This window comes from Ailuropoda melanoleuca, chromosome 15, assembly GCF_002007445.2.
Source record: "Ailuropoda melanoleuca isolate Jingjing chromosome 15, ASM200744v2, whole genome shotgun sequence".
NCBI classification, from domain to species: domain Eukaryota; kingdom Metazoa; phylum Chordata; class Mammalia; order Carnivora; family Ursidae; genus Ailuropoda; species Ailuropoda melanoleuca.
In genome coordinates this window covers 81097537-81123983 of record NC_048232.1, presented here as the reverse complement: position 1 = coordinate 81123983, position 26447 = coordinate 81097537, and the positions used below count along the sequence as shown (strand labels likewise).

Genomic DNA, 26447 nt, shown 5'->3' with positions numbered 1-26447 from the left:
TACTTCTCTTGCCCTCCCTGACCTCTGACCTCTACTCCTACTATACCCCCACCTTGCTCACCCCATTCCTGGCACCCTAGCCTCCTGGCTGTTGCTTGGACACTCCAGGCACATTACCACCTCACGGCCTTTGCTCTGTTCCTTCTGCCTGGAATGCTCTTCCCCAAAGTATCTGTACAGTAGAGCTACTCCCCTTTGAGGTCTTCTCTCAAATGTTACCCTCTTCATGAGGCCTTCCCTGCCTACCCTATTTAAAATTGTCAGTCCTGCTCTGACATAGCGTGTTCCATCCCTGTACTGTCACAATCTACGTATTTTATTTAATCGTCATCCCCACCCCTCCAAACCCCAAAGGTAAGTGCCGCGAGGGCAGGACCCCCAGTGCCCAGGACCTGGCACAGAGCAGATGCTCAGTATGTCTTTGCTGAGTGGATGACAGAAGGTTGGAAAAGTAGACAAGGTAGATGGGAGGCAAATCAAAACAACGGGTGGGGCCTGCTCTGAGCTGGGCTTTGGGGCGATTGAGAGGAGGGACCGGCCAACCAGATAGGTGACGCACTTGGCTGGCCTGGGGGAGGAGCCCCAGATCTGGGTCAAGACAGTGGGGATGGACGGGAGGAGGGGCTGGTGTGTATTACCATCCAAACCATCCCTCCCTGCCTGTGGGCCAAGCAGGTCTGAGGGTTCCATCTACAGAAATAAAAGCACCGGTAGGGACTTGACGCACAAGAATGTTTATTGCAGCATTGTTTGAAGTAGTAAAAAAAAGGGGGAACAGCCTGAATTTCTGAAATTAGAAGACTAGTTGGATAAAATAAATAAGGTATCCATTCTAAGAACTAGTATATAGCTATAAAAAATAAGTTATATATAAATGGAGTGATCTGGAAGGTTGTCCATGGTAACGTGTTAAGCGAAGAGTCTATTACTGAATATATATGATCCAGTGTTTGAAACACGAAGGTCATATACGTGTTTGTATTAACATCAGAAAGTCTGGAACAAGATCACCAAATTCTAACAATCGCTTGTTGTGGGGTTGGGTGGGGGACTGGAAGGCATAAGGGAAGACTTCTATACTCATTGACTTGTTGTAACAGGCGGTATCACTTTTATAAATTAACGAAACAAAACAGAACACAATAGAGGTGGATCCCTCCCGCCCCCGGCACTGGAACCTTCCTTCCCCAGGAGGAAACACTCTGCCCCTACAGTGCAGCCCAACATCCAGCCAGAGGGCGTCGCCTTCCAAACAGCCAGCCGCAGCCATCTACCTGCCTCCCATCCTGGCGGCCCGGCCCCACCTGCGGCCTGCCAGCTTGTGCCAAGCCAACGGGGCCTACAGCCGGGAACCATTCAAGCCTCAAGCCACCCGTAAGTGAGAGGGCCTCGAGAGCCCCTCTTCCACCTCCTTCCCCAAATGGGCCGGGGTGGGAGGTGCGCAGCAAGCCGACCACAGGGCAGGTGAGCGGGTGTCTAATCAAATTCTTGTGCTGTTTATACTAATGTGCTTGTTAGTTTGGAGTGTTCAGGGTACAGGGGAAACCAGTTAGGTATCCTTTTTTTTTTTAGAACTCTGTAATGATTAACTCGAGTCCACCAGTCCCTGAGGAACGTTTGGCTGTCAGGTGTCACGGCCACTGCTCTCTTAAGGTCACACAGTAGCTCCAATCCAGAACTCCTCTGCACGCCAGCCTACTCCACAGAGCCTTTGTCCCCCTTCCTACTTGGCGTCCGATGTAGCTCTTGGCCCGGACTGCCGACAGCTCCCACAGCCTCTATACCCAGGCTGCCATCGTGACAGTCAGGGTTTTCTTAGTCTCACTCTGCACCAGAGCAGTGCATGCGTTCTGACATTCGTTCTCCAGCCCTTCCCCTTCCTGCCTGTCTTGACACAAGCTCAGGGGCTCCCAGGGCAGAAGATGCCCGGTTTGCAGAAGACCCCTCCATGTCACCCAGGGACCCTGGAACAAGCATGTCATGAATGGGGTGCCCTGCCTGCCTTAATGAGGCCATTTCCGGGCCCTACAGGAGATCTGGAGAAAGAGAAGCGAAGACTCCAAAATATTTTTGCCACTGGGAAGGACTCAGAGGAACGGAAAAGAAAGCCCCCTCCAGTGCAACAGGAGGCCTCAGCCCCCGAGCTGGACCGCTTTGAAGAATGTAAGCCACGGATGGGCCACTTATGCTGGGGTGAGGGGTGTGGAGGGGCCCATAATCTGTGGTCAAAGTGAGAAACGCTGTCTGACCACAGAACTGCTTCCTCTCCCTGAGAGAGGCAACCTCTTGCCCCCGGCCACCCCCCCAGGAGCCTGCTGGCCCCCTACTGCCCCATACAAAGACGGCCCTTCTCCCCCATCTAGTGGTAAAGGAAATCCAGGAGAGGAAGGAATTCCTGGCTGATATGGAGGCGCTGGGACAGCGCAGACAGTACCAAGGGCTCATCCTTGCTGAGATCTCCCAGGTAGGAGAAGCCACAGGGAGGGGTGGGGGAGGGCCCGCCATGAGTGTGCAGCGGGACACGTGTGTGGACACCGCAGCTGCGGCCCAGGTCTGGCCCCGGTCTGGGAGTCCTCCCTAGCCTCACATCAGCAGCGGCTCCTCAAGCCCACCCTGACACCCAGCTTTTCCTGATGCCCTTTGCAGAAACTACGGGAAATGGAAGCCATTGACCACAAGAAGAGTGAGGACCTTAGGAAGGCTCTTGCCACCCCTTGACCTGTCTCCAGAGCGAGAGACAAAGTAGCCCATCCTGGACCACTGGAGCCCACCCCCTGGCCAAGCAGAGTCACCCCCTGGTCAGCCCACCTACCCTGGCCTTCAGTCACATCAAATGGCTGCGCAGCACTGCCCTGGCCTAGGGGATCCTGGGCACACACGGCACCCTAGAAAATAGGCCAATCTCAGAGAATGAGCAGGTTCTCCTCAAGACTCTGCCCAGGGAGCCTGAGTCAGCTGAGCTGCCGAGACCCCCAGTCACAGACAGACACATGCATGCACACACCACACACACACACACACAATCACACACACAAATAACTTCGAGTCTTTTCTCAGGGAAAGAGCCCATACACAGTGAAGGCAAGGCCCCATCTCACCATCCTGGGCGTGTGTCTGAGGGCATCCAACAGGCCTCTTCCTCCCCCCCAACACCCACTGTGTGTCCTACACATTGAGTTTTCAGAACTTTGGAATGAATACAATTCCTTCCTTCCTGCCTTAAGACCTACTTGTTTGACTTCTTACAGCCTTAGGCAAACGTTTAACCACTATGATTAATTGGCTGGTAAGACACATTTAACGTAGGTCATTACATGCACCGTTTTGTTTTCACAAGGATAGGCTTATTTGTTCAAGGAGTTAGAATTTTTCAAGCACAGATGCTTTTTAGCTGTTTGCATATCTCAAGTGGAAATGAGAGCCAACACCTCTTGAACACCCCATGGCCGGGCACCGCGTCAGGTGCTGATTTTCACTCGGTTTGTTCTCGATAAAACCCCGCGATGACGGTTCGCTCTCCCTGTGTGAAATCTAAGGCTCCCCAAGACACTGTCACCAAGGTCGTTCAACTGGCAAGTAGCATACTCGGGGTTAGAAGTTAGTTCTCGGGCTTTCCACGAACCCCACAGCCCACAGAAACAAGGGTGGGAGAGAGCTAGACCAAAAGGGCTTAGCTTTGGTGTGTGCTGGCAGCCCGAGCAGAATCACGGCCTCAGCTCCGACTGCTCACGGGCGAGGCCCAGCCTCAGGGCTATGGAGGCAGCCTCAGGGCTATGGAGGCGGCCTCAGACCCCCTGAGCCGCTGCCTCTGCACACAGTCCATGCAAGTCCCCATGTCTTCTGACAACCTCCAGGACTCTGTCACTTTCCTGTCCCCATACATCAAAATAGTTTGGAAAATTCAACCAACACTCCCACCTGGAGGGATTCGTATAATCCTACAGGCCACAAGACCCGTGTTTTAGGCTACAGAACAAACACGGCCCCACAGCCTCAAACATAAGTGGAAGGGGCCAGACGAAGGGCTGGTTCAGGAACATTTCCATGGGAAGCCTGTGTCCACATACCCTTCAGAACCCGAGGGCAGAGGGTATACCATAAGGACAGCTGTCCTCCACTTCAAAGGCCCCCTCACGTAGCCCCAAGGCGGCAAACCAGAGAACCCCAGGACGCCTTTGGCCCACCCATGACAACACAGCCTACCCTTGATTTAAATTCAGATTAGTTGCCAGCATTTACAAATCACACACAGACACACAGACACACACACATACACACACACACACACACACACACACACAAAATCTGCATTTCTAGCTTCTTTTGAAAAATGGAAGGTCTGGCCACATGGGGCTGCATTCCCACAGGCTACAGTTGACTTAAGTAAGGAAGAACTTCCCCCTTTAGTTGGGGCATAGACACCCCTGTTCACCTCCGTCCCCGCTACCTGAGTCTCCGGACACCCTGACAGCCTGCCAGAGCCAGCCCTCAGGTTACACCCTGCCTGGTCAGGTGTGTGACCTGCCGGGCCCCCGAAAGCCTTTAGAGTTGGTGACCAGCTCCAGGTCAAGAGATGTTTGCAAGGAGAACACCAGGGGCTGCACAGGCCGCCTCTCTCTGCAGAGGAAGAGTCTTGCCCACTGGCAGGCCCCGAGGGCCAACGCCCCTTGCCGTGGACAGCCCCACTTTCCCCTCCCGGGCAACCAGAGATGCCCGGCCATGGGGCACAGCGGCAGCAGCGAAGAAGGCAGACCCGGCTGAGGGCAACGCGCCCAAGGCTCGGGGGCACTGGCAACTGAGGTTGTCTCCATTTATTGTTGGTGAGGAAAACCCTCGCAAGTGAATACAGTGCGTACTTTCCCCAGAGGTGTGCTGAGGGAGGGGGCCCTCGAGCACCCCACAGATAGCTTATAGCAACAGTGCTTTGCATGACGACGACGGCTGCTGGACACATTCCCTGGGGAAAAGACAATTGTCCCCATTGGCTCCTCCTGTCCCATGGCCATCACGGTGGGGTAAGTGGCCGTCAGTCCTTCGGGGGAACAATTCGGGAGAGCGCGGACAACAGTCAAGTGTGAGAAGACAGACTGGTGATGACCACACCCAGGAATGGGCCCACCATCATGGCCCCAGCCCTGGGGTGGCGGGGGCAAGTCTAAATGAGGGGTCAGACTACAATGTGTTAAGGAACCCGAGATTAGCACCTCCGTGAAGCACAGCTCCCTCCGCTGATGCTCGCGGACCAGAACTGCCCCTGGGGCCCGTCTCCCAGAGGCCCTCCCTGGGGACTCAGCTCTAGGGCACCCACCCAGCCCAGCACAGCCACCTGGCCCCGATTTCTGGGGGTGAGGTTTCCGATGGAACAAGGGGAGGCGAGACAAGCACCTCCTAGAGCTTTGAGGGACAGAGGGCGGGATTTGTCTGCCAGGCCCATTCATGTCTGAGGACACAGTAACGAGTTCAAACCTAATTAGACTTCATAAATAGAGCTCCTGAGTGAGGAGAAACAGATTCAGGGCCACCTGCGCTGGAAAGCACAACGGGGACTCAGAGCCAGGGCTGGGGCAGGAAGAAACCAGGGCAGCCAAGCCAGGCTTGCCAGCCTGCCAAGAGCAGCAGAGCCCTGAGGGCAGGAGATCCCGGGCCAGAGGTCCACCACGGGCCGACCGCATGGGTGTAAGGGCCTTCAGGTCAGAACTCTGACAGCTAAGAATCCCATCCGGACATGGTACAGAAGGGAAGAGAGACCCAGGAGCTGCCCGTCACGGCAGGCAGTGGCTGGGACGCCAGGCAGGTGTGCTGAGCCCCCACCGCTCCCTGGACCCAGCGCCCTGCTTGCTCCTTGGTTCAGTCACAGCCTCTGGAGTCCTCAGAACCAGACCGGGCAGGGCTGAGCCACAGCTGCCCGCGGCCCCGAGAAAAGGGAAGAAAATTCTTTGGCCCAGATCAGCCAGAGGACCCTGAGGAGGGAGAGGCTGTCACCCAGAGGCCCCCTGCCCTGACGTCATCTTTCCCCGGGACTGATCCCGATGGGAAGCAGCGTGCCCCCCCACAGCGGAGCACAGCCAGGGGGCTGCGTACGCCAGGAGGGGTGGGAGTCCCAGCTGGCCACCCTCGCTGTTAGCTCTTGTCCCCCGGGGACTTGCTCTTGGTGTCCCGCTTGTTTCCTAGCAGCTTCAGCACCTTCATGGTCTTGAACTTCCCCTTCTTCTTGCCCTCGGGTTCAGCCTCCTTCTGGAACTCTGCAGACGAGAAAGGGGAGCACTTAGCATGTGGCAAAGGGGAGCACGTCGGCACAGGCCCGGGGCAGTGACGAAGGCCCAGCTCTGCTCCTCCAGTCCGTCTGGAGTCCTGGGCACGTCACTTCACCTTTGTGAGGATGGGGACCATGCCCCTGTCGCGGTGTTTTGGCAAGGATCCAGAAATAAACAACTGTGAAAGCAACCTGGAGCTTGGAAGCATGGCCTAGATTTATCGTGAAGAAGCCCCGGTGCTCACAGCTCTGGGGGCTACAGCATGGACACTGACGGAGGTAGAAGGAGCCTCAAACACCATCACCCTCACCCGCAGTTTTCACGAGGCAACTGCAGGCCTTTGAAATGGACCGACACCGGTGGCGCGCGCTGCAGGTGCCAGGCCCAGGGCGAAGTGCTTTCTGTGCACCATCCCAGGAACCCTCTGCACCCCCATGTTGCACACTGGGACGGGGAGGCCTGCACGGCCGAAAAGGCTGAAATGACGGGCTCCCAGTCACCCAGCTAATAAGTTCCAGAGCTGGGCCTGGAACCCAAGCAGCCCGACTAGAGTCCAGACCTAACCACAGGAACACAAAAATGAGTCACTGGTGGAACCAAGCTATAACCCAGGTCTCCTGACTCCCAGGCCAGCGCTCTTTTAGCTGTCCCAGGCGCCATCTTATCTCTGGTAGGCACGGCTATTTGAGCCCACCAACTTTTTTTTTTTTTTTTAAGATTTATTTATTTGAGAGTACCTGGGGGGGGGGCGGGGGGGAAGCAGAGGGAGAGAATCCCCAAGCCGACTGCCCGCTAGGCGCAGAGCGAGACGCAGGGCTTAATCCAGCACCATGAGATCATGACCAGAGCTGAAATCAGCAGTCAGGGGTTTAACCGACTGAGCCACCCAGGCGCTCCTCGTCCACAAACTTTTCTGAGAGCAGCTGCAGATGTCAAGAAGGCCTCAAGCAGCCACCGTGGGACAGTGCTCCTTACCCACCCCAGCCCTCCCTGCAGCCCACCCTCTGAGCCCAGGCCACAGCCTTCCTGGCTCTAGGCTGGCCTGCCTCACCACGCATGGCCCTCCCTTCAAAGGGGAGGCTTAGAGTTTGCCCACACCATCCCTGGAGCGCCGGCTCCAACCCTCTGTTCAACCTGCCCCCTACCCTCTTACAGATCGAGGTGGACCAGAGCCCTGGGAGGGGCCTCACCTTTCCTCCTGATCATGGCTTCCAACATCTTGTCTTCCTCCTCCTCCCTGAAATGAGAAAGGGAAGCCGAGTGTCCCACAGGAGGAAGGACCAGATATTCTCTCAGTCCCTTCCAGCCTGAGTCCCTCCCACAAGTTGAGAGAGGGTGTGCTGGGATTGCTGGCCATGAGGACAGGGCTGGCCTGGCCTGCTCTGGGCCCTTCCTGCAAGGAACCCCCCACCCTGGGGTGGGGGGAGCCCCCCCAGCCGCCTCACCTCTGCCGGTCCTCATCCAGGCAGTTGACGATGGCGTTGCGCTGCTCGATCAGGGTCATGAGCTCCTGCATCAGCACCTTCTCTCGGCCCCGGTCCTCCTCTGTCCAGTCCTTTTCTGTCCAAGGAGAAATTTGGGGGACTGGGTGGTGGGAAACCCTCCTGCCTTCCCAGGAAGCCAGGGGCTAATGCCTAAGTGCTGAGGCGGCCACAGACCAGCCCCATGCTGGGTCCTGTGAGGACAGGAAGGAGGGGCCCACCTGGGGGGGATGACCTGTTTTGGGGGAAATGAAGGTTGTTAAGGAAGAGACTAAGGAGACCGGGCTGCCTACCAAAAAACCCTTCAAGAGGGCTCCGGGAGGGCAAGCACGATCAGCTCTTGCTAGAGGGGATCCTGCTTCTGCTCATTCATTCGCTCAATGAATGTTCACTAGGCGGTTTCCTGGAGGAGGCAGGATTCAGGCCGGGCCTGCTGAGAGCCTCCAAAGGTGGGCTGGCCGGCCAGAGCGGGGCAGGGCTGGGCAGATACCGGGGGACCCCAGCGGTCCTTACACAGTAGAAGCAATGTGACCCAAGGGGCGTATTTGGATCTTAACATAATGCCATGAAGGAGGGCAGATCAGAGGGGACAGGACCGTGGGAATGGTAAGCCCAGCCAGGAGGTGTCTCTGAGGGGTCATATACCTGCTGTCCCACCAGCCCCCTCTCAGGAACCCGAGCCATCCATCCCACAGGACCACCCAAGGGTCCACTTGCACCTTAGTTTCCCTTTTGTCCAGCCCACAGGCTCCCAGGGGAAGGGTGTCCACACCTAGCCTTCCCTCCACAACACCCGCCACCACAGGCCTCCCTGTCTTGAAATAAACATCCTGAACCCCCACAGTCACGTTCCAACGTCCTTACGCCTCACCTTGCCAGAGCTCAGGAGCAGGTGGCCCAGCACAGTTCTGGAGACAGCATGGAGTCACCATCCCAATTCAAATCCCTCTGCAACTTCCCAAATGTGGGGCGTGGGGAGGTCATGTCCCTACACTACACGTGGGGAAACTGAGGCTCAGGGAAGTTAGGTCCTTGACCAGTGTCACACAGCAAGGGTGGAGCCAGTCTTGGGTAGCCGGACAAGCTACACCCCTCACGGTGCTTTATGGGTCCCTAACTGACCTCGGGCCTTATAAGCCAGTCTCACCCTGCAAAAGCAACCTCCGGGACCGGATGACAAGCCCCGGACGAGGAGCCATCAGACAGAAGGCTACCGAAGCAACACCGTAAGCCCAGGGCCAGGCTGGCCAGGGGGCCCACAGGACTGTGCCCACTCCAGCCACAGGGCGTCGCTGTGGCTCCCTCTGCATGGGGGCCGTGTCCCAGCCTCCAGGCGATGTGGGAATGACTCATACAGGGCAGCAGACTGGCTTCCAGAGACGCTTCTGCTCTGGGTCTTATCCAGCCTCCCAAGTTCCCTAGGCAGTGGAGAGGCAGGGCCACTGTCCCAGCAGGCAGGAGGGACAGGCCAAGTCAGAGTCAGGGATTAGAAGCCCAGCGCCACCACCAACGGGCAAGACTCAACCTCTGGTTCTCCATTTCCTCATCTGTGAAATGGACACAGTGAAGCCCACCGCCTGGGCTGGAGGAAGCGGCCAAGAGCCCTGGCTCCTGTGGTCTCTCTGCCCACCTGTGGCTCTGTGGCTCAACGACACGTCAGGGCCACAGACCCCAACTCAGCCACATCATAACCATCAACCACCAGCCCCTCAGGGGGCACAGAGCGTTTCCACATCCTTATCTCCTATACCAGGAATACCCTACAAGGTGGGTACCTTCATCCAATCTTACACTTGAAGCCACTAAGGCTCAGGGAGGCTAAGAAACCTGCCTAACTGTGCGACGCCACACCCAACCCCTCCCGCTGCCCCTCCACCATCCTGCCCCGCACCCCCAGAGTCCTTCTGAGCCACACTGTGCTCGGGATCCTTCCACCATGCCTCCCACCGCTGGTGAAGCCTAGCCGTGCTCTGGCCTCATGGACAGGCATCTGCTGTCGCCCACTCATCTGGGGCAGCCCTGGGCCCCGGAGCCCGAAGGCTCTCCCCAGCGGGGACCTGTCTACCCACAAGTCCCAGGAGAGGGAGCAGCCAAGATAGGCCAGTCTGCTCCTGGGCCTGCTGCTCTCTGTGAGCCAGTCACCCCTGATGGCACATGAGGCCACACCCCCACAGCGGCCATGCTGTTCCTTCTCCTGCCATCACTGGAGCCTGGGTATCACCTGCTATGACCCAGACAGCACCTCCTGGCCCTCTCCTCCTCTGGCCCCGTTCCCAGAGTCGGCCTGTGCGTCCTCACTGGGGCTCTGCCTCCTCCCCAGCCGGGAGGGTAAGAATTATGAACCCACTCGTGAATGTCACGGGCCCCCAGGCAGGGGCCAGAGGAGTGCCTGTGGCTGTGCTCACCTGGCTTGTTGAGGAGACAGCGGAGCTCGTACTCCACATCCGCCTGGCGTTGCTCCAGGTTCTGCTGCTTGAAACTAGACAGCGGGAACAGCCAACTGTTAACCCTGCCCCGGGCTGCCAGCAAGGAGGGAAGGCAGGGGAGATGTTCCGTGCTGAAGTCCACGGATTCTGGGGAGGGGAGCAGGGGCCGCGGGGGGAGGACTCACACATAGATGAGCTCGGACTCCCGCCGCACCAGCAGATGCTTCTCGTGGATGAGCTTGAACCAGTCCACTAGCATGTCGTCCTCACGGCCCTCTGGAAGCCAGATGCCCACTGAGGCCAGGGCTGGCAGCACTTGCAGCCCTCAAAGGAGCCAATGAGGCTCGCCCTCGGGGAGGGAGGCCCCTGCCCCCCCAAGTCCCGCCCACCAGGCCCTCCCAGCAGCTCCCGCGCACCGTTCACTCCGCCACGAAGCTTCTCCTCCAGCAGGACTCCACGGTGTTCCAGGGCATCCAGCTGGCGCTCAATTGTGTCCATCTCTCCGTAGATGTCCTCCTCGGGGATGTACTGGTCAGCCTGGACCTGCCCGACAATGCCCCGGTCACCAGAAGGACAGCCTACCCCTCCCACCTGCCTGCTGCCAGGAGCTTTGCCATTTCTCTGGCCAGCACTGGCTTCCCCGGACCCCGGGCCTGGGCTCTGTCCCGCACCCCAGCGTGGCCACGTGCGGGATCCCGGTGTGGGTAAGGGCCACTGTGGAGAGGGTCCCAACCCCTCCATGCCCCTGGCCCCAGCGCCAAAAGGCACACCCAGAGGGAGGCACAACCTCCCGCCTCTCGTGGCAGCCCTTCCTCCTCCTCTGCCACTCCAGAAATGATATCACAATGTAAGAGAGTGACCCCGGGAGAGAGAGAAGCTCAAGAACACTCTATCTGTTTAACTACAAGTGTATCATGTGAGTGCTTTGATCCTTGAACTATTATTAGTAACAAGTGAAATGTACCAGCCACGGCTCCAGCTTGAGAACAGCTGGTCTGCTCCAATCCCCCCGGCTGCAAGTTAACCTTCCAATCGGGCCCCCAAGCGCCCCTCTCCACACCCCCAAAGGCAGCTGCCCAGACAGCCCATCATCTCAGTCCCACAGGACTCCTGAGGCTGCCAAGGGAGGGGGCCCGGGCCCAGGTGGCCAAGGGCCTGTGGGCTGCCCGCCGGTACCTTGCGTTTGATAAGCGGGAAGCCGTGTCCTGGGGCAGGTGGCCTGGCTGGCTTGGATCCCTTGGTGGTCTTCTTCGTGGTTGGGGATGCTGTGGGTGATGCCTTCCGGTTAAAAGGGTTCTCCTTGCAGGAAGACTAAAGGCAGGGAGAATGGCAGAAGGTAAGTCTGGGGAGGTGGGGCAGTAGGACCCCCGGCAGCCTGACTACATGGGACTAGGGCCTGGAGCCAGGGAGGAGGCAGCCCAGGCAGAGAGAGAGAGACTCTCCCAGCGCGCTGTGCCTGGTGCACTGAGGTGTTCGACAGACCTTTCCATTTCTAAGGACCTCCCGCCTACAGCCCAGCACTGGATACCTTTACACACTCTTGTTCTCGAACCTCTCTGCAAAATGGGTACTGTAATGCCCATTTTATAGCTGAGTGCACTCAAGTTCAGAGAGGTTAATTAACTGGATCAAGGTCATGAACTTCCTAAGGGCCCAAGCTAGGGTCAGGGCAGCCGTCTACTACCAGGGACAGTGGTCAGGATGTGGAGTGTAGACGCCTATGCTCGCTGACTAAGGGCTCACAACCATCCCTTTCTAGCAGGGACTCTCAGGCTCAGAGAGGGAAATGAAGCTCCTGGCCCATGTCACCCCGCCAGGAAGTGTGAAAGCAGGGATCCCACCTTCCATCTGGCCAGATGGAGGAAAAGAGTAGCTTCCTTCCTCCCCGTCCAGGAAAGACCCCTCCCCTCCGCTGCACCACCCTCCATGCACCCCAGCCCTGCATCTGGCCCCTCTAAGGCCAGCACAGCCAGACAGCCCCCTCACTGGGACAGGGCGTCGCCTGACACATGGGCAACGCAATGTCTTCCTGCTGTTTTCCCCAGCTCATCGGACACAGAGGCGTCGTGATGGGTCCCCATGGGAAGGTCTCGCTTGAGGCCCGCAGTGCTCCCAGGAGTATCCAGGCTTGGCAAGGAGACAGGGTTTGGTTCCCACAGGGCAGCACCCAGAGGGGCCCAGCAGGGTCAACCAGCCTCAGGCCCCCAAGGTCCCCAAGGAGTCTCAGCCTTTTAGCACAGACTCAGTCAAGCCAACCTTTCACACACCCCCAGGACAGAAAGAAGACGTTTAAAAGGAGCTGCCTGAAGGAGTGGGGCGGGGGGAGTGCCCAAAGTTGACCTCTTCCCCACGTGCCACCACTAGGGAACCCTGGGCCTCCTCAGAGCAGTCTGAGGCCCACAGAAGGGGCGGGGCCTTCTCAAGGTCACACGGCAGGCCGGTAGCCGGACAGGAGGCTTCTGACCAGGCCAGGGCAGGTGAAACATCTGAGAGGTGCCCAGGTAGGAGCTGGACCAAGCACTCAGCCCTCTCCCCAGACTTACCCTCCATCAGGTCATCAGACCGTGACGACAGCCACCCCACCCGACCAGTCCTGCCACCCTCCACCCAGGGCCGCACGAGCCTCGGACCCTCAGAGGGCTGCAGAGTGTGCGCAGGCGTGGACAATCAGAACCTGGTGCCCCAAAAGGATTATGGCTACAAGAGAGGCGCCCTCAGGAACTAGATGCCCAGAGGAGGGTCCTGACCCCTGATGACCCCCGGTTCCTGGCATGGGACTGAGGAACAATTACACGAACAGCCACAAAGGTCACCTGGAGAATGAGCTCCCTGAGATGGGTGCCCCTGAGAGGAGACGGAGTACACGGAGGGTGTGGGAGGGGCCCCGGCATAAACAGGGCCTCGTGAACAGAAAGGTGGACAGAAGGATGCGAAGATGGATGGTGGTGGGGGGAGTGGGTCCCAGATGGGCAAGTACATGGGACAGGCAAGTAAACAGGTGCCCGGGCGCGTCACTGTATGAAGGGCCAGGCAGGTGGACAGGGGAGTAGATGGATGGGAGGATGGGTAGAGAAACCCACGCCTCAGTGAATGGAGTCGTGAACGGAGTCATGAATGGAGTCATGGGGGACACAGCCAAGTCAGTAAAGAAGTCAGAGGCCAGCAAAGATGGAAGACCCTGGACATTCCTGCCCTGAGACCAGACAGGACAGCAGCTCTTGGCAAGGGGGAGGACTCACCTTTACTTGGAGCTGCGGGGACGAGCTTCCGGGGGAAGGCACAGGGCTCTTGTCTCCAACCAGTAAGTGAGGGGTGGGGGCAGCGCCACTGCAGGGCTTGGCTGGCTGGGGACTCGGGCTGCCCCTGGTACCGGGGGCAAGGCCAGGGCTGGCCTGAGGTATCTGGTCTGCGCTGGGCTGCACCAGCTCCCCAGAGGAGGACAAGGAGGAGTCGGCAGAGAGGCTGGCAGAGGTCCCAGGGGTGCCAGGGGCATGGACCGCAGGCTCCGAGGAGCTCTTGGGCACAACGGGTGGTTCTAGAAGCTCCCCAGAGGGGGTCTGGCTGGAGCTCTCGGAGGACAGGCTCTCCACACTGAGGGCTGGTGACGGGGTCGCGGAGGGCGGCTCTGAGTGCGACAGGCGGGAGGTGTGCAGAGCTGTACAAACAAATGAGCACGTGAGCGCCCCACGAGGAGGCACAGCCTCACCTGACACCCTCCACCCTCCACAGAGCTGCAGGGAGCCCTGGAACCCCAAGTGCTTCCGTGTCCAGACAAGGCCAGGGCCCAGAAAGCAGCAAGGGCGTGACAGGCCCGAGGTCAGTAGCCAACAAATCGTCCGCATTCAGCCCCCACGCTTGGGGATCTGGGGCGCCACCTCAGGGCACATCGGCAGTCCTGGGTTCCCTCACTGCCTCTCACTTCCTCCTGCATGTGGCCGCTGCCTCCACTTCCCCTCCCCTGTCTGATCTGACCCAAAGCAAAGCCCAGTGGAGGAGGCGAGGCTGCCAGGGGAAGGGGAGGGCAGACAGAATCCAGGCTGGCCTGTCCTCTGCCTCGGACCAGCAGGAGAGGGGGGGAACCGGCAGCCCCTACAGTGGCCGGCCCTGGCCAGGCACCGCCCTGTGCCGCTTTAATCCTCATGTGGGTGATGGATACCATGCCTTGAAGCATCGCCATCTGTGTTTTCCAGATGAGCCAGCAGACTCAGAGGGAAGGCACTTGCCCGGGAAGGGCCGGCGTCCCGCAGCTGCCCATCCCTCCATAGCTAGAGGGTCCCGGGGTTCCAGCAGGGGCCGGAGCGGGGAGCCCCGGGCCACCTGAGCACCTGCCTCCAGGCATCTCTCGTGCACTCTCAGCCCATCGTCCAAGGGGCTCCCGCTGGGGTCTTGGAGGCGGCCGGACCCCCAGCCATGATGGAAGGTGACCAGGCCTGAGGCCTGAGAAGCCCGCAAGACGGTGATTGACAAACACTACAATGAGGGGCCCCTGGGGGGCTCAGTCAGTTGAGCGTCTGATTCTGGATTTCGGCTCAGGTCATGATCTCGGGGTCCTGGGGTCAAGTCAAGTTTCAAGCTCAGCGGGGAATCTGCTTGAGATTCTCTTTCCCTCTCTCTCTGTCCGGCACACCCCTCTTTCTGTCTCTCCCTGTCTCTGCCTCTCAAATAGACAAATAAATCTTTAAAAAACACAATTACAAAGAGCATGGGTGAGAGGGCGTGGTAGGTGGAGGGAGGCACAGCACCCGGAGGCTGGCCCACTACCACCAACTTCCAGATGGAGACACTGAAGGCAAACACAGGGAAGGAGCTGCTCAAGGTCACTCACAGCCGAGTCAGAGCCCAAGGTGCCCGGCGACGGGAGGGTAGAGACTAGACAGGCAGGACTCAAGTGTAACCCCGGCCACACGCTCTCCCTGGTGGCGCTGAGCCCTGCAGTGGGCACACGTTTAATCCTTACGACACCTTACCATGAGGTGGGTTATGTAACGGAGGGTTAGGAGGATAGAGTGGGGAGCCTCCGGCCTCCGGCCTCCTGCATGTCAAATCCTGCCTCTACTGCTCAAGCGCTCTGAGGCCTTGGGCAAATCCCATGCCCTCTCTGTGCCTGCTTCCTCACTGGCAAGATGGGAGCATGCGACTTACCCCACAGGTGTGCTCTCGAATCAGCTGAGAGGACACACGTGGTCCCCGGCCTGGCAGGGACCCCACTGCACCACACAGCCTCCCCCAGCCCTGGGCTGACCCCGGCCCCCGAGCACAGCGTTTTGTCAGGAGAGCTCCCAGAGATGACACTCACCGAGTGGGGACGCGCTGGGCGCGCGGGGGGCAGGGCGCTTCTTCGTCTTGGGGCTGCTGGTGGGGGTGATGCCATACCAGGGGTGCAGGGACTTGGGCGCGGACTCCACCGAGGGAGCTAGGGCAGGGCCAGCGGCCAGGCTGGGTGCAGCTCGGGGCTCGTCCTCCTCCTCCTCTTCAAAGGGGTTGTAGGGCTTGGGCTCCGGGCCAGCTGTCACCTGGCTCTGCTGGGCTGCCTCCTCCGCGCCGCCATTCTCCACCTGCCTGCTGTCCCGGCTTGGAGGTCCGGGGCTGCTGCTCGGCGGGAGGGGGGCTGGCTTCTTCTTTGGCTCTGCCTGCACCAGGGTGATCCATGGGGGGTCTTTCCTGGGGGCTGGTGTCCTGGAGGGAGGTGGGAAGAGGCAGAAACCATTGGGGTGGGGGCAACAGCCTCTTCTCTCTGGACAGCTTTAAGCCCATTTCAAAGGGAGTGGATGAGAAACTGCACCCCTCTCCCGCAGCCCCATGGGGTCGGTCTGGGCCCAAGGCTGACATGGACTGTTACATCCTGGCTGGGACCCTTAAGGCCCAGAGAGAGTGAACCTTCAGCCTGCATCAGCCCAGCCCAGGAAAGGACCACAGGGGCTCTCTGTGTGAGGCTGAGTCACCGGGCCCCTCTCCATAGTCGCCCACGTATGAAATGGGGACAATAACCTTCACTTCACAAGGGCATTCTAAGGATCCAATGGGCAGAGCGCTTTTGCATACAGCAAGTGCTCACTGAGTGTTAACTACTTTTACAGCTGGGGCCCACTCTCCCCCTCAGAGACCACAACAGCTCCAAAGAACAGCTGGAAATAGCTGTCCTCACAGCAGGACGCAGAGCCTGAGCCAGGTACACAGCGGAGCTTTTCTGGGTCTTTCTAGACTTCAGCTGCCAATTCTCACAACAGTTATCTGAGTGAGGCCTAAGTCTCCCATGTCACAGAGCAGCAGGGGCATGGAGAGGTCCAGGGGCTCCAGAGGCACTGTCTCTAGCAGGACTACACCCACAGGAGTGGGGACCCCAGGGGAGCCTCGGGGAAGATGTGGGCAAAGCACTCAGCCCCAGCATCATCCATCCAGAATGAGCCTCGCACGTCCTCGGGAGACTGTACTGGTGAGTCATGTGCCCACAGAAGCCTCGCACACCCCCCAGACCTCAGGGGCACCCCCATTCCCAGCATGAGGGCCTCCAACATGGGAAAGCCTCTCCAAGCCAGCGTACCTCTCTGACAGCTTGGGCGTCCCTCTCGGCTTGGGGACGGGGGGTTCGTGCAGCCTTCCTAGATGGGAAAGGAGAATGAGACAGGCCTTCCTCATGGGTGGCTGTGGGCTGGGCAGCAGAGTCGGGCACTGGGGAGCCGCGGCGTGCCCTCCCTTTCTGCCTGGCTTAGCTGGGACTCCAGGTGGCCATGGCAACCTCTCCTCCCACCTTGCACCTCCCAGCACGCGGGGAGATTAGATAAGCACCAAAAGTGACAGGTAAGAACAGTCATAGAGCCAAGGCCAGGAGACCTGGAAACCCCATCAGCACTTCAGCCCAGAAGGGGGAACCCAAGTGTCACTCGGACACTTCCCCAACGTGGACAGAAAACACTGCGTTACCTCAGCCCCAGTGTCACCTCCACCTCGAAATCTTCCCTGACCCCCATGTGTCCTACATGAAACCCACAAGAGCCTTTGCTTCCCCTGTCTTAAAGAGATGCCCACGTTCTACGGAAATCGCTATGTCTGTGCTTGTCCCCCCGCTGAGACTAGCAGAGCCTCGAAGGCACAACCAGGCCTGAACAGGATCTGTCCCCAGGGCCCAGCTCAGGGCTGGGCTCAAAGCAGGCCCCCCTTGCGTGTGGAACTGAACAAGGCCCAGAGAACGTGGACACATGAAAACTCGCAACGCACACACACGTACACTGAAACACCAGACGCACCCCAGCAAGTGCCCGGCTCCCACTGGACCCTCGCTCACCATTTACTAGGCCACTGCTGCCACCCTGCTCCGCCGAGTTCTCGTGCTGCAGACTGGACCGGGGCCGGGGCGTGGGGGGTGTCAGGGCTGGGCTCTCAGGGGCCTTCCTCGGGGCAGGCGTGGGGTGGCCGGCCGGGGAGCTGCCCAGCTCCTGTGGTTTGCTTGGAAGCCAGGGTTTGGTGGGGATCTGGGGCCGGGCCTCGGGGCTGGCCTTGGGGACATCCACCTCAGCCCCTGCGGGTGCACTAGCACCCACACCGCCTCCGTCCACATCCTTGACTTCTTCTGCAAGTTGCTGCTGCTTTGGCTGCAGAGGGGGCCCGGGCTTGGCCCCCGACCGCCCACCTGGGCCCAGCCTGGCGCAGTGCTCCGCGCACACGAAGGTGCCTTCCTCAGGCCCACTTCTGTAAGCTCCAGGGAGCAGGGTGCTGGAGCACTGCCGACACCTGCCAGGGAGAAGGTCGGGAGGGGGCTTCAACGCAGCCGGGCACCCGGCCCGGGACCCTGGCTCCTCCTCCCCCAGAGCCGCGGCTGTGCCGGCCCTCCCTCCTCCCATCTGCCAGCCTGGATCCGGTACCCCAGACTTCCCACTGGAGAAGGAACACGGTGACTGCCAGAAGCCCAGAACTATAAAATCACATGAAATCAAGCAACATAAATTGTGAAACATGCCTTCAGTTTGTGCTGCAAGAGGAAGCAAAAGTCTGCCCCCGCGTGGGGGGACCAGCCAGCACCGAGGCCGGGTCGTGAGCGGCTCAGGAAACCAACCAAGTGGTCGTGAACCAAGCGAGGTTTTTAGGTTTTGTTTTTTATGAAACAGAATAAAATACAATATATCGGAGTGTATCGCACAAGTAAGAATGTTCTGTTTGAGGAAGCTCTAATTCCGGTTGTGCATCTATTTCCATGGGGTTTTATTCCGGTGCGTATTCACAACTGGCCACAGTGTCAAATGCATTTTTTACTGGGAGTCACTGGACAAAGCCCTTAAAACGCTGTCCCAGTGGCCAGATGTGAATGTGTTAGTAGAATGGTGCCCCTGTGAGACTTTTCCCTCATGACAGCTCGGTTCTGCAATCGGGCCCCTGGCGTTCCAGGTCTGGCCACCACACACCCACACCCACACCCACAGAAACCCACACACACGCCCACAGACACACAAATACCCACAGACATACACAGATACACACCAACAGCCACGGACACACACACACACTAAACCACACCGACAGACATACAGACACACACACAGACACACACAGACACACACTAACACACAGTCGAATGCATGTTGGAACTCAGTCACTGGCTTCCCTTGACTATTTATTTTCTGGTGGCTTTTTTGCAGCATATAAAATGTTTTCGGGGGCGCATCAGTCGGTTAAGTGTCTGCCTTCAGCTCAGGTCATGATCCCGGGATCCCTGTACTGGGCTCTCTGCTCAGCGGGGAGCCTGCTTCTCCCTCTCCCTCTGCCCCTCCCCCTGCTCCTGCGCAGGCGCTCTCTCTCTCTCCCTTGTTCACGTGCTCTCAAATAAATACATAAAATCTTTTTTAAAAATGTTTTCATACATGTTCCAGGTTATTTGTCTTTTCCTTGTCTCTTATTTCATTTTCTTTAAACTTGGCTTCTTCTGGGAGCCACACATTGAAAGCAAGCTGTTATTGTGATTTTTTTTTAAATCCTTTCTTTTTTTCAAGGGCTTCTAAAGCAGCTTCTTAATTGTCATCAAGTCGTTAGCCTCAGAGAGCTTCAGCGCGGGAGGCAGAACCCCTGAGCTCAGCTCCTCTGATTCCGCGACTGACCAGGCTTCTCCCCTCACTAAGCCTTAGTTGGCTCATCAGTAAAATGGGTTGATAAGCAAGATGCTCTCTCATGAAGGGCCCCTCCGTGTGCCTGGCACACTGTGATGCTGGATCCACGGAAGCTCCCCTCCTTGGAAATGGGGTGCTCGGGGGCTTGCCCCCCCACCCCCAGGCTCCCGCGGCCACTCACCGGAAGCAGTGGCGGTGGTACAGCTTGCCCTCGGCCAGGTAGCGCTGAACCAGGTGCACATGCTGCTGGCAGGCCGCGCACGTGCTGCTGGGGGTCCGCTGGGCACCCTGCTCCGACAGACTGCCGGACGACAGCTCCTCGTCCTGCAGGGAGTGGGGTGGGCAGAGGGGCGCATCAGCCTCCCTGTTCTAGAACAGCCCCCTTCCCTCCAGTAGCCGCTGTCCCCCAAGTGCACGTGAGCTTCACGGTGCTAATGCACTTCATCAGAGCCCCGGAGGAGCAGAGGAAGGGACACAATCGTCACTTTGCGGATGAGGAAACTGAAGCCCAGAGCTGGGGAAAGACTTGCTCAAGGTCACTGAGTCAGAATGGAAACAAAAGTCCTGACTTCCAGTTTCTGGGGCCCTCTCCGCCAGAAAGACGGCTCCTGGCTGTATAACCTCCTTCCCCTTGGCTGCTCTTACCCATCTCCCACCCCTGCAGGTTGGCTCCTGATGGGTGACCGTCCTCTTAGGCCCACCTCATCTGCCTTCTCTGCCTCCCCTCCTAGAGCTGCTGCAGGTTTAAATCCCAGCTTCTCCACTTCCAGGCACCGTGAGCTGGAGCAAGCCCACGTCTCTGGGCCTTGGGTTCCCACCTGCTGGTGGAATCCTATAACCCTGGCCTGTCTCAGCCCCACCTCACTGGGCGCCCACACTGGGCCAGGCTCCCCGGCCCTCAGGAGCTCCTCCAGCAAGGACAAGTTGGGGCGCAGGTGGGAAAAGCCCTTTGCACCCCGTGAAGTGCTATCCAGATGTGAAGGGCTGGTGTCACTCCTCTAAGCATCTTGGAGTGCGGGACAGACCTTAGACAAATGACTAAACCTCTCAAGCCTCAGGATTCTCATCTGTCTCTCAGGACTCATACCACCCACCTCCCAGAGCTGTTGAGAGAACAAAACGGAATCATGCTAGGAAGCTAAAAGCTCTGTCTTGACAGGAATCCAGGGGAGTATTTGCTACATTACATGTGTAAATCCTGTCAGTGCCAGGATGGCGAAGTCAGTGAGGCAGACTGTCCGATGCCCCCTTCCCAGGCCGGCCATCTCCTGATCCTACCCCAAGCCCTGGAGAAAGCATGGAGCTCCCTGCCCACAGAATGGGACCAGAATCTGGCCCATGCCCCCTCAGCCACCTGGGCCCCTGAGGCTCTACTTCCAAAGCCAACGGGGGAAAGGACCTAGAAGGAACACTGCAATGGTACCCACTCAGCCCCACCCCCACCCCCACACATCGGCCTACCTGAGCCCTTTCTCCTGGCTCTGTGGGAGTAGGTGCTTCCAATGGCGGAGAGGAGAGTGCCTGGGCCTTTCTAGGCGATGAGACACCAGCTGCCAAGAGACAGGAAAGAGAGCCTGAGGAAGGTGGAGACCCTGGGCCCCAGGAGGCCCCCAGACGGCCTGCACCTTGAACTCCACAGCTATGGCCTTTGGGCAGACCACCCAACATAGTTGGACCAGAGTAGGCTCCCACTTCACACAGGCCAGGAGACCCCTCCTCTTCCCAGCCGAATGCCAAGGGCAGGCTGCCCAAGGCTCCCTGAGCCTCCACAAAGAAGGACAGTGACTCCGACCGCACAGCGGCCGCGTCAACGCAAAGGCAACAGTACAATCACAGACTGAGCAGTTGCCCAGCACACGGCAGGCCCAGGAGCTTCCTTCCCACCAGGGTAAGGGGTTGGGAAGGAAGGCAAAGAGAGGAACCATGGGGTGCTGGCCGGAAGGTTCAGGAAAATGGGCTGGTGTGGCTGCACTCCCCCACAGCAGAAGAAACTCACCCTCCCCAGCCCACCAGCCCCGTCGCAGACTCCACTCCTGTATGATTTCAGCAAATATTCACGGAGTACCTACACTGTCCCCAGTGATTAAAATAAAAAACGAAAATTCAGAAAACCATATACCCCCAAACATCAATTCTACTGTTTGATGATTTTAGGAATAAAATCCAAGTTCCTTACTCTCGTCTAAAATATCATTTGCCAAACTCGATCACAATCCATTAAGGGACCCTGATATCAATTTAGTGGTTACAACCAACACATTTAAAAGGTGAAATAGAAAATATCTTCACGCATCACATGTTGTTGTGTTGTTTTTTTTTTAAAGTAAGCCCTACCCTGAACGTGGGACTTGAACTCGCGACCCCCAGAGTCGCATGCACTACCTACTGAGCCAGCCAGGCGCCCCTGCAAGTATCACATGTTGTAAGGGGAAGAATTGTTTCTTGGAACTTGCTTCAGTGACACATGTGTGTGAACTTGGACTGTGATGGGAATGTGTGTGATGAGTTATAGCCAGAAATTTTGGAAGCCCGTAGCCTCATCAAGTACCACTCCCCACCATCCCTCTGTCCTCATCCCCGCCTTCCTGCGGTCCCCTGAAGCACACAGGCCCCCCTGCTGCCCCTAGCCTGGAACATTCCTCCCCAGATCTTCCAATGGCCTCCTTCTTCTCCTTGTTGGAGGTTTAGCTCAAATGTCACCTCCTCAGAGAAGCCCTCAATGACCACTCATCTAGAATAGCCACTTCATCCTCCCGCTGCTTTCTATCCCATCACCTTGTTTTGTCTCCTTCTTTGGACCCCTTGAGATGACACTACCTCTTCCCTTGTGTTCTCTCGCTCCTTCCTACTCTCAGCTCTCTCCCCAGCACCTAGCACAGTTCCCGGCACACCGCAGGGCCTCAATAAATACTTGTTGAATGAATGAGTACCAGGTGCCGGGGCTACGTAGCTGGGAACCGGACACACATAGTCTGCCAGAGAGGAGGGAGGAGTGATCCAAACATTTTGACCAGAGTCTTATGTGTTCACCACAGGGCAGGGGGCCACAAGATCGCCTGGGGTAAATCAGGGCAGGCTGCTTAGAGGAGGCAAAATGTGAAGATTAGAGGACAGGTAGGAAAGAGTGTTTATGGGTAGGAGATGTGGAACAGAAAATGGAGTTTGGGGCTGGAGGATCACCAGGAAGAAAGACTGTGCAGAGAAGGAATGTGATGTGTTCAAAACACAAAAAATTCAGTATGCCTCCGGCTAGGGCAGTGAGTGACTCAAGCTAAGTGGGGGAGAGACCCTCAGGGGCCCCACTAAGAAGCTGAACTTTATCTGGTTAACACTCGCCCTACCCCCGTGACTGCAATTTCACACAGCCGCTGGGCGTCCCTCACACACGCTCTGGTTCCAGACCACACTGCAGCTTCTGGAGGGCAAAGGTCAGCTGATGGGCCCAGGGTCACCGGCACCGTGGAGCCTGGCACGAGCAAACACTCAGCACGGTGCTGTGTCTCAGCCTGGGCCAGGTTCCAGAGCCACCCGGCCCAGGGAAAGTCAAGCCTGCTCCAAATTGCCCTTGAAGTCTTTCTAGTCGCCCAGAAAGTACGGTACAGGACCATCTGCGGGAGTCTAATAGCCAGCTCTGCCTCCAGGGTGGGAACACACTGCCGTGGTCTCCTTTGGCGGAACAGCAGGTGGGATACAAACGGTCTGCATCTAGAGGCCAAGTTGTATGAGAAGTACAAACTGTACCTTTATCGATAAGAACCCCCGCAAGCCCACGGGGTGCCCCCTCCCAGGCACGGCTAGGGGAGCTGGGCCCACCAGGCCCGCCCGGGGTGCCCAGTGAGGACCCAGTACTGTGGAGGGCCCTTCCCCACCCCTCCCGCCTCACAGGTCCCCGGAAGGCTGGCCCTCCAGAAAAGAGCTTAGTTGAAAGAGATGAGGGTTTGGAGACATGGAACCCTCCAGAAGGTAAGACTGAATTATGAATCTAGGTAAGCAAGCTAAACTCTAAGCAATGAAAGAAAGAAGTCATAATAATGTGAACCCTGAGCCCTAAATAAGGGCCAGACACAGGTTCACATTTCCTCACTTACTCCTCACATCAACCCTGAGAGACCGGGCACTGTTCTTATCTGCACTGCAAAGGAGAAACTGAGGCAGCCAGGGGACCATGGTGGCCCATTGTCATTCAGATAGTCAATGGCAGAGCAGAAGTTCTAAACCCACGCTCTTTATTGCCACTCTACTGCCTGTCACCAAAGACTCAGTGGTCGGGAAATACTTTCATTTTGATTTCTACTAAAACACACGTAATGTTATTTGTTCAACGATAATATTGATCTCTATCATTGGGGCGGTTAACAGATTATCTTAATTTTTATCCGCTTTGCTATATTCTAAATTTTCTATAGTAAGCATGATTTGCTCTTAGTAAGAAAAAAAAAAGAAAACAACCCTGACTTCGTAGAACACTTTTATCTTAAAGAGACAGGCTGAGATTGTCTACACGGGAGAACCAAGGCAAGGGGCAGGACCAAAATGGGACAGGGGAGGGGCAAGGCCCCCAGGGACCCAGCACAGGTGTGGGGACATCTGGATTCCTGTCCAGCCATTCAGCCTTCCTGTGGTGTGACCTTGACCTCCCTGCTTCCCCTCTGGGCCCATTTCTTCTCTACAGAAGGAGAGGCCCAGCTGTCCCCAGGAGACATTCCTGCAGGAGGGTGCCCCAGGCAGGAGGTCCAGTAGGCACCCAGTGACCTGACTCAGAGCAGAGAAGCACCCCGTAGCTCCCTCCGCGCCCACCCCCAGGTGTCCAGCCTCTCAGGTTATTTCTGGGGAAGAGGTTGCACCACAGCCCCACAGGGCCACTCGCTTGGGAGGAAAAGCGCCCCAGGGAAGTGTCTGCAAACAGGAAGTGAGGGGGGTGGGCGCCAGAGAGGTGAGCTCACAGCAAATGAATGCGTCCTGCTTTGTCTCTCTACCTTTATTTTGTTCAGTGATTGGCTTAGGGTTTTGCTGCCCAGGAGACTGTGGGCTGCACAAGGGGAGCCAGCGTTCACAGCTGCACCCCCAGGGCCCAGCACAGTGCGCTCTTACTCAATCCGGATTTCTACGACTCAATGAATGATCTGGTGATTGTGCTGCCTCCTGGGCTGGGGAGCTCAGAGGAAAAGAGCCCGGCACCTACCCAGCGCCACCCCCAGGGCCAGCCCCCCTGCAGGGCTGGCCCCCTCTCACCTTGGCCAGGGCTGGCGAAGTGGTTGTAATACTGGGACACGTAGGTCATGATGCTGAGGCAGTCGGGGACACTCATGGAGACCATGTCATTGGGGTCCAGGAGAGCGGGGATCCCCAGCTCCTTCTCGGCCACTTCAAAGGCCTGGGGTGAGGGCAGGTGCAGGGGGTGGGGTGGGGGGGCAAGGGTTTGGGGAAGGTGCGGGAGTGGGTGCAAAAGCAGCCACAAGAGGAAGATGATGAGGAGGCAGGGTTAGGGTTAGTGCCCCTCAGCCTAGGCCCAGCTTCCCTCAGTGGGATGAAGGGTCCAGGACTGGGGGCTCCCCTCAGCTCTGGCCCCACATGGTGACCCGGAGAAGGGCGGGGCTGGCGTTCCAGGCATACAGGGGCCAGAAGGAAAAGGGGGGTGGGGAGAGGAGCAGCCAGGGCCCCAGGGCAAAGCAGCTTCTCAGAGAGCTGGTCCAGGAGCCCCTCACCTCAGCTCCTACTCTGCAAAACCCCTGCCCACCCCGCCCCCCTCCACACACTCACAGCCTCTAAAGCGTCCATCTGTTTGGGGACTTACCAAACGGTTATTCTCGAAGACATTGTCCTTGGAAAGCGAATTAAAATCTCTGCAAGAGGTAAAGGGGAGGAGGAGCATTGAGGAGGTGACTGGGGCAGGGGTGTGGAGTCTGGAAGGAACAGAGGTGACCTCATCCCAGCCAGCGGGGGGCCTCAGCAGGGTTGGGGGAGGGGTCTGTGGACGGCCAACAAGGAAACTGAGGCAACAAGCACAGGCTGAGCCAGGGTCTGCCAGGTGGGGGCAGAGCATGAGCTCTTGGCCCCGAGGCATCCAAGCAGAGGCTGGAAATCACTCTGAAGGGGCAGGGCTCAAGTCCAAGCTTTCAAGCTTAAGGTCCCTTCTCTAACTGCGTCGGAAAGCCATGTCCTAAGTCAGTGGCAAAGACAGAACTGAGACCAGGACTAATGTCTGTAATGACGGGGACGGTCACGGATTGCTGACCTCACGCCCGGCAGCGTGAGCTGAGCTCCTCTCGGGAGTTTATTTCCATAGCAACTCTCCCGGCAGGTACTGACCCCATTTGATGGATAAGGACACTGAGACCCACAGAGGCGAAGCCACCCAGCCTTGAGAATCCACATTTTTGGACCTTCCACTGGATATCACAAACTCGGAGAAGCCATACCGACTTGCCAAATCCCCAAGCCAGCCCAGAGACGAATGTTTTTTAATGGGGCCAGGAATAGAACAAGTTTGAATCAGACTGGAAATTGTACATACTTACTCCAGACCTACTGACACCGAATGTCTGGCCGACCCGCTGGGCCCCTCCTGGGGACAACTTCCTTTGGGGGAGCAGCAAAGGGTTTCCCAGTTTCTAAGCTGGGACAGGTGAGAGGCAGCAGGGCCTGCCCTGGGGACCCTGGCGGGAGACAGCTGGCCGGCCTGCTAGCTCCGTTTATCCCCTTCCTCCCCCTCAGTGCTCCAGGCTGCTGAACTGGCTAAAACCCAGCCTCCTGGGTGCACTCGCCCAAAGCCTTGCCCTTCTATGGCTGAAAACTGTGGCCTTGACTCTCCCACATGGTGGACCCAGAGGCTGGAGCCGGCAACGCCACCTTCAAGGTCAAGGTCCCAGGCTCTGCTCTCCCAGGCCTGGCTGTGCAACCTTGGGCAGGTCAGCAGTCTTCTCGGTCTTCATTTTCCCATCTTTAAGTTGGGGCAAGCTCTAGCACCCCCTCCCAGGTTGGTGGGGAGGGCTGGTTGAGTCTGGACTTGGTGAAGGGCAGGCTTCACTGATACAAGGGGGCACGCAAGCATGTCCCCCCCCACCCCCAAACCTCGCCAGGCAGAGTCCAGGTATGATGAACAGTAGGCAGAGGCAGGAAAAGGTAGCCTGAGAACCCCAGAGGGAGGTGCCCCAAGGCTGGGTGGAATAGGACAGGGGAGCTGACTAAGTA

General features: G+C 57.9%; 2 protein-coding genes across 2 annotated transcripts in view; one reads left to right on the top strand and one right to left on the bottom strand.

The window, feature by feature from the left end:
- The window catches only part of C15H22orf23 (chromosome 15 C22orf23 homolog), a 6752-nt gene extending 3965 nt beyond the window's left edge, over positions 1-2787 (top strand). The window contains exons 4-7 of the mRNA XM_034644380.1: positions 1192-1374; positions 2032-2163; positions 2364-2464; positions 2647-2787. Of these exons, the coding sequence (XP_034500271.1) occupies positions 1192-1374; positions 2032-2163; positions 2364-2464; positions 2647-2718 (488 nt within the window). The 3' untranslated portion in view covers positions 2719-2787. The remainder of the gene's footprint in view (positions 1-1191; positions 1375-2031; positions 2164-2363; positions 2465-2646) is intronic.
- MICALL1 (MICAL like 1) lies at positions 718-26447 on the bottom strand. Its single transcript, XM_011218820.3, has 15 exons — positions 25051-26447; positions 24489-24630; positions 20718-20806; positions 19438-19580; positions 17444-17889; positions 16703-16760; positions 15458-15837; positions 13401-13816; positions 11338-11472; positions 10578-10704; positions 10347-10437; positions 10141-10214; positions 7700-7814; positions 7445-7491; positions 718-6242 (listed from the first exon to the last, which is right to left on the bottom strand). The coding sequence occupies exons 1-15, from the start codon at positions 25318-25320 to the stop codon at positions 6121-6123; spliced, it is 2655 nt and encodes an 884-aa protein (XP_011217122.2). The 5' UTR covers positions 25321-26447; the 3' UTR covers positions 718-6120.

Coding starts and splice junctions, on each gene's coding strand:
- MICALL1 (XM_011218820.3), bottom strand. CDS start 25,320: ATGCCTCGGGGCCAAGAGCTCATGCTCTGCCCCCACCTGGCAGACCCT. Junction 13,817..15,457: donor GCCCAGCGCGTCCCCACTCG/GTGAGTGTCATC, acceptor TTGTTTGTACAG/CTCTGCACACCTCCCGCCTG. Junction 11,473..13,400: donor CCCCGCAGCTCCAAGTAAAG/GTGAGTCCTCCC, acceptor CCCTGCCTTTAG/TCTTCCTGCAAGGAGAACCC.